The sequence below is a fragment of the Cynara cardunculus genome, unplaced genomic scaffold (genome assembly GCF_001531365.2).
Source record: "Cynara cardunculus var. scolymus isolate 2C unplaced genomic scaffold, CcrdV1 Un_Scaffold_3454, whole genome shotgun sequence".
NCBI classification, from domain to species: domain Eukaryota; kingdom Viridiplantae; phylum Streptophyta; class Magnoliopsida; order Asterales; family Asteraceae; genus Cynara; species Cynara cardunculus.
This window is the reverse complement of record NW_020201482.1, coordinates 45,765-53,214: the sequence shown is the minus strand read 5'-3', so window position 1 is coordinate 53,214 and position 7,450 is coordinate 45,765. Positions and strand designations below refer to the sequence as shown.

The 7,450-nt window shown below is 32.9% G+C and overlaps 2 protein-coding genes across 3 annotated transcripts in view; one reads left to right on the top strand and one right to left on the bottom strand.

Annotated features, from left to right (window-relative positions):
* Nucleotides 1-4,733: 4,733 nt before the first annotated feature.
* Nucleotides 4,734-6,631, bottom strand: LOC112503640 (pentatricopeptide repeat-containing protein At2g44880-like). The gene has a single exon (XM_025107642.1). It carries the CDS (start codon nucleotides 6,499-6,501, stop codon nucleotides 5,083-5,085), a length of 1,419 nt encoding a protein of 472 aa, XP_024963410.1. The 5' UTR covers nucleotides 6,502-6,631; the 3' UTR covers nucleotides 4,734-5,082.
* A 279-nt stretch (nucleotides 6,632-6,910) lies between these two features.
* The window catches only part of LOC112503637 (OBERON-like protein), a 4,875-nt gene continuing 4,335 nt past the window's right edge, over nucleotides 6,911-7,450 (top strand). For both annotated transcript variants that reach the window (XM_025107638.1, XM_025107637.1), the window contains exon 1: nucleotides 6,911-7,111. The gene's annotated coding sequence lies outside the window, so the exon portion shown is untranslated. The remainder of the gene's footprint in view (nucleotides 7,112-7,450) is intronic.

Below are 7,450 nucleotides of genomic sequence, written 5' to 3'. Positions count from 1 at the left end.
CGTAAWTGAACAATGAGTAGTGAACTGGTTTGATGGTGAACCTCGTTTCAATGATGGTGTAGTTGATCCATTTAGTAGGTGAAATGCAAAATGAAACGGGTGCATAATGTATGCGGTTTGTCATGAGATAAATTACATGCTAAAATGGATTCATGATGAAACCGGTGCGTCTTGAAATAATTTCATAATGAATAGGGTGCATATTTACATGGGTGTGTGAAGGACATTGAAACAATTTCAGGATAAGAAATAAAAAAGCTGCTGCATTAACGAAATTATTTCCTAACAAATAGAAATTTTTAATTTCCTAAAATTAAGAATAATGTCTTTCAATAGGATGTTACAGAATATGTATTTTTATTTACCATTTTGCCCTTATTGCTGATAAAAAAATAAAATTTTAATATATATATATATATATATATATATTTTTTAATTTTCTAAAATAAAGTAAATTAATCTTGACCATTGATCAAGAAAACGGATGGATGAGATTGGTTTACACGGTTTACACAAATGGGGGCGGTTTTCATTTGAACGCTCCTATATATATATATATATATATATATATATATAGGGTCTCATTCAAGGAAGAACTGACTAGTTTGTGGTAACCGTGAGATCCAATCTCAACCACAAATCAATAAATAAATTAGGAAATTTATAATTTTGGTAATTTTTAATTAAAATTTTAATATAAGGACATTTTATGTATTTTCTCTCATCTCTTCTCTCTCCGTCCCCATCTTCCGGCCGGCCACCGTTCTCTGGTGATACCACAATGTGATACTCAAGCACATATAAGATGCATTGTGATACCATTGTGTTACATATTCGATCGACCATACAAACGACCTCAGTGTGATACCCAATCACATATAAGATGCATGGTGATACCACTGTGGTATCACCGGAGAACGGTGGCCGGAGGCCAGAGGCCGGGGGACGGAGAAAGAAGAGAGAAGAGAAAATACCTAAAATGACCTTGCATTAAAATTTTAATTAAAAATTACCAAAATTATAAATTTCTTAATTTATCTATTGATTTGTGGGTTGAAATTAGATTTCACGATTAACACAAACTAATTAATTCTCATTTGATTTGGCTATTATATATATATATATATATATATATATAAGCGTTCAAATAAAAACCACTCAATTTTTTTGGTGCAAATCCCAGGGAAGGAAGAGATGAAATTCCAATTTACATAGGAAAAAAAATTACGTATGAAAAAAGAAAAAATGAGACTTTATGCATAAAATCCTTTTTCTGTGTTAAGTTTCTAATAGATTAAAAAATTTTAAACATCTATTATATTAATACACATAATCGTATATTAACTAAAATACATAAAACTATGTTTTTTGTTTTTACAAATTAGACCATTATAATTGTCTCGTAAATACGTTCAAAATGAACCAAATATTGAATATTTTAAGATTTAATCTATTATTAAATGTCATAAATACGTACGAACAATTTTTAAAAGTTACATTTTCTACCCTTATGGTTATTTATTTATTTTTTAACTATATGGATATAAAATGTAATTACTAAAATAATTCGCTAGTTTTATATATCTATACTATATTATAAAGCATTTGACATAAATTCTTAAAATCCACTTTTTATGCATACAGTACTGTTTATTAATGCATGTTACTTAACACTCAAGATTACAAGTAGATTGTGCGTAAGTACAACTTCTTAAAACTCCGTATCTGAATTCGTGTAACTAACTGCAAATAAACATAATCAAATACAAGATAAACATCTCATTTTAAATATAAAAAATCTAAAATATAATTAGGATAATTATTGAGTTCTAACAGAATACTTAATTATTGTCTTTATAAAATGTTATATTATTAAACCAAAAATAAATTATTTCATAATTAAACTTAAATTAAATTATAATAAAAAAATTACATAAAAAATAAGAACTTTTAAATAGTTAGATTTGAAATTAACATTGATATTTTTTTTTTTCAAATTTATATTTTATTCAAAAATAAAATCATTATTGTTTTCTTAAAAATATATAAAATTGTATTATAACAATCGACAACGAAAAAGATTAAATTAGAACAATAAAATTGAGATGTATTTCGTTGCATTACGCAAGTACCCTTCTAGTATTTAATAATAAAAGAGGTGTATAATCTGGCAATCGGATCAAAACTTAAAACACCACAATTCAGAGTTGTACTAAGCTTCTAAAAAAATCAGTTAACTTAATTAAACATAATTACAACCCAAAATGTTATCGTCTAAGTGATCCCAAAAGATTATATAAACCTGATATACAAAAGTTGATCTTAGGTCGTCCTTTTTATTTCTAGTGATATATTGATCGCTCAACTCGTCTCCAGAGTGGAACCTGAACCTGAACCTGCCGAGGAAATAGAAAACGCCTTGGCTGAGAAAAATTGCTCAGTAGACGGATAAGGTGTATAATGGTGTGAAAATAATATAAGTTCTAATAAAAGTTAACGTAAAACAATCGTAGTAAAACCATTTTGAACATGTAGAAATCATTTTTTAAAAATCAACAAGTCACTTGTATCGCAATAATACGTAGCCCAATTAGGGTTGAAATGTCAATGCCGGGCACAACACCGCGCATAACCATGTAACTAGTTTAGTTCTAGTATTCGGCTCTATTTGGTAATCAGACATTTTCTGCTATTTGGCTTTGGATGAGAATGCATGTGGTCATTAATAGCCACATATGGAAGGCATCTCAACACCCGTGACCCAAGTGTTGAATCTAATTTAAAATCAAGAAAACCCTTGTCTTTAAAAATAATCCATGTTTCATAATAATCTAAACAAACGAAAACAGATAGACTAAAAACAGATGATATCTTAAAAAAATCAACTTTCGTAAAATATAATTAAAGTTAATAATCAAAAGGTCAAATTCTGTGTTGGAATCATGAATATTTTCATAATTATAAAGAAAGAATGTGAAGATTAATCAGATCTCCTAAACCATATGCCTGCTAGACTAGAATAGTTCAACAATTCATTTTTAAGGACTTACTTTATATTCAAAGAATTGTTTATATATTTTAATTAATTTATGTAATTTGTTTAATTAAATTATATCATGACAAAATTTTCGTTAAAACAATTAAAATGACACTAAAATAAAAAGTTTACATAGTTTCCAATGTTTATTTTCTACATTAATTTTTATTATTAAAATTACATAAGTTAATAAAAAAAACCGTACAAAAATAATATTTTGAGAATGGTAAACTGAAAGTTTAAAAAGCAATAATAAAATAAATAAAATTTAAAAAACGAATAAATGTAAACAGAAGACTTATTTGATGTTTTAGAAGAAAATTAAGTTTTATTATAAGATTATATTTGTAAAATATAAATTTGTTCCATGTGTAGGGGTAGAACAACCCTGTTCCACTATGTTCCTGTCTGTTCCACATAAAAGTCCGACCAAACATGGGACAAAGATTTTGTTTTGTTCTGTCATATCCAAACGCACCCTAATAGTGTAAGATTTTTCTCCCTTCTTGGTCCTTGCTAGTCTCTTATCATGTAAGATTTTCAGGTAAAGTAAATGGCACTGCATGTGCTTACCCGGAAAGCATTTGGTAAACAGCGTGAGATCTTGTTAGCGAATCCTTAAGTCTTGAAAATGCTACATGAAGAACAAAAGCTAGATGATGGAAACATTTGTTGACTTGCACCATTTTAACCGGAAAAAAACTCCAATTATTCTTTCCTTGTTTCTTTCAAACAAGACATCGACATGTTATTTTCTCTCTTTCTCTACCATTTAATTTAAATATGCATTCCTTACATCTACATAATCATCCATATGCATTTACATACCCATCTTCTATCTTTACATGTATCCAAATTTGACTAAAAGAAAATAGAAAAAGTGTACCAAATTAATGATTTTTATTCCTTCTTCTTATTTGCTTAGAGTTCCACATCGGCAAAAGTTTGACCATTTTCCCTCGAATATTGATGGAACTTCCCTAGGCTCTTTAGAGATAATCCGGTGTTCCACGTATTCTCACATGTTATCAGAGCAAAGTCTACCATTCAAAAATGCAAGGTGCATCTTATTATATATATATATATATATATATATATATATTATATATAACACTCACAGACACACACACACACAGGTAGACACACCAAGTCTCCAATGCAGCGAAGAACAGTACTTCGATAGAGGCGGAAGGGTTTAAAGCGTGAGCCATGAAGGAGAAGTTTTAAGGTATGGGTATTTATAGAGAAGGAGACTTGAAGTTCTAAGGACTTGGTATTTAATATTTAGGGTTTGACTTATGTCATCTATTTAATAACATTTTTTTAAGAAATCTAGGAGATGAGAAGATAATAAAACTTATTTAATCTTAGGGTTTAACTAGATATTTAGTAACTCTTTACGAGATTCACCTAGCTAGGCCCACAAGGCGCAGTACCTTTAGTGAGCCTTGTGAATGCACTGAGCCTCAACTTGAAAAAAGCCACCTTGAGCCTTATGGGCTTCAGAGCCTAGGCGCGCCTATGCTCCTGACTTCAAGAAAAGATCAAACTTTCATAAGATATAGTTCGATTACGTTTAAAAAGTGAAGGCATGACCATTTTAGTGCAAAATAAGCAACAAACTTTTAGATCATCACCGGCCAATTATTTGATTTTAAACTTAACTAAAAGTCACCAAAATCACTTTCTTTTCTTCACCAGTAATCCTTACATGAGCACGAGCCAGAGACAAAATGATGGAAGCGATTTCGATCTCTGACGATGATCTTCCTGTTGTAGATCTTTGATATTAACTTCAAGACAACAGGACAGTCGTCACAAACTCGGAGATTCTTAACAACGTCAATACATGACCCTTGAGCTGTGCTAAGAAGCCCGAAAGCTATTACTAGCTTTTCGCTATGATGTGCTAAAACACCCTCTCTCTTTTTCATCGATATTTTGTGAAACTGAAGTTATCAGAGATTCATAATTTCATATCCCTCATGTTTTAATCTACTAATAATATCGACTAACATTTGGTGGATCTCTCTGGATCTCGGGTGTCATCTGTCACCAGCAACAAATTCATGAACTGCAGTCCCAACCTCAATTGAACTGCTCCCAGGAACCTTTTGGATTTTGTTTTCTTTCATCTTCCTTCTAACATCCACAACTTTCTCCCATTTCTTGGCTTGGGAATATATGTTTGATAAAAGCACATAGTTTCCATCTGCATGAGCTTCCAGTGAAAGTATTTTGGTCGTAGCTTCTTCAGCCAATTCGACATTTTTATGGATCTTACAAGCTCCAAGAATTGCTCTCCAAACTATTGGATCTGGTTCAAATGGCATATTTCTGATCAACTCTCTGGCTGCATCTAGACATCCAGCTCGACTCAGAATATCAACCATGCAACCATAATGTTCGATTTCAGGAGTTAGTCCATATTCGTCACTCATAGCACTGAAGTATTTCCATCCCTTATTTACCAAACCGACATGGCTGCATGCACTTAAAACGCCTATAAAGATGATACCGTTTGGTTTAATTCCTTCAGATATCATATTATCGAAATGATCGAGTGCAACTTCACCATAGCCATGGTTCGAGAGCCCCATGATCATTGCACTCCATAAAAACACATCCCTCTTTTTTATGCCGTTAAAAACCTTTGATGCATTGTCGATATCCCCACACTTTGCATACATGTTAACAAGGGAAGTCCCGAGCTTAACGTCTACTTCAATTCTGTTTCTTTCTATGTACTTGTGGACAGTTCTGCCCATACCTAAAGCACCTAAGTCTCCACATGCAGACAACACACTGATAATGGTGATTTTATCAGGCAACAAGTTAGTCAACTGCATCTCATGAAAAAGCCTCAAGGCCTCATGAGGTTGCTTGCTATTTGAGTATTGTCCAACCGTAGATCTCCAAGAAAAGAAATCTTTTTCACCACAAGCATCAAGTGTTGTATGAGCAGACCCCACATGGCCAAGTGAGGCATAACCATGAATCATGGTGTTCCATGAAACCAAGTCTCTTAGAGACATTTTATCGAACAGTTGTCGTGCTAAACCCATTTCTCCAATCCTTACGTATTCCGCCAACAGTACATTATACGAAACCAAATCCGGATTTTTCATCTCCCTAAACACCTTCCTTGCAAATTCTATCCAACCAAATTTTACGTACATTTCAGTCAGACCAGTCTGGACAAACAAATCACCATCAAACCCAAGTTTCAACACCTGGGAATGTATTGTTTGACCGTTCTGAAGAAAACCCGACCTCCCACACGCTTGAACCACAAGAGACAGGCTGAAACTGTCGATAAAGAGGTGATCTTGGCGACGTAACCGGAGAAATAAAGACAGACACTCATCATGGTTTGTGCAATTCAGGTAAGCTCTAATCATGGTGTTCCAAAGAAATGTGTCTGGACTTGGCATTTCGTCGAAAAGGGATCTGGCATAACACATATTGTTAGAAGAATTCAAAGAGAATTTCCGGAGGAGCTTGGCGATGATGAAGTTGTTAGATTGTAGGCAAGTTTTTAGAAGGAATCCATGGATTTGAAGGATGTCATGAAGTTCTTTTGAGTCGTGAATTAGGGACATGATTTTCTGTTCAATGGTTTTCGTGGGGGAGTGTGGAAAAATCGACGACATGAACCCCATTGTTTTACATCTCAAAAATGGGGGACGTAATCGAATATTTACAGAAAATATGATGAGGGATTCAATATGTAATTAAATCATAATACAGGGGCTCTTTGTAAAAAAAGGAGATAGTTGTGGGAGTCGTTTAATAAAGTCAAGCCGCCAATATGATGACCGGCTGAACCGGTCAATGTGTCGAACGTTAGTGGTACGACTTCAACAAAAAGGGAAAAGGAAAACGATCGGCTTCTTTCTTTGTTATTACACAACAAAATTGGATTAGGGTTTTGTTCGGTTCACATTGAAGAATCACGGAAGCAGAGGAGGGGGAGGGATCTCAAATTCACGCGTTTCTCTCTCTTCCTTGACTTGATTTGGAGGCTATTTATTAAGTTTCTCTTCAAATCGAGGAACTTTTGTTTGTTTTCTGGTGAGTATACTTTCATTTAGATTTGTTGTACCATTTTGAATTTCGAGTTGGGTATGTTGGAGTTTAAAGGGAATGAAAATCTTGGAACGTGTTATTTTGTTTTTGTTCTGTAATAGTTTTATCTGATTGGAATAGCAAATCCTTGTGTTGGCTCTAGGGTTTTTGTATGAGGTAGTATTTGGGCGCATAGAATCCTGAGATTTATGTATTCCAGAGGTATGGAATTGAATGAAGAAGTTCTCTGAGTTCAAAACTCAACTGATTTTACTCCAATTAGAATGCTAAGACATTTGTACGCTTTTGCAGATGGTGCTTATGGGACTCTTTTTTTATTTTATT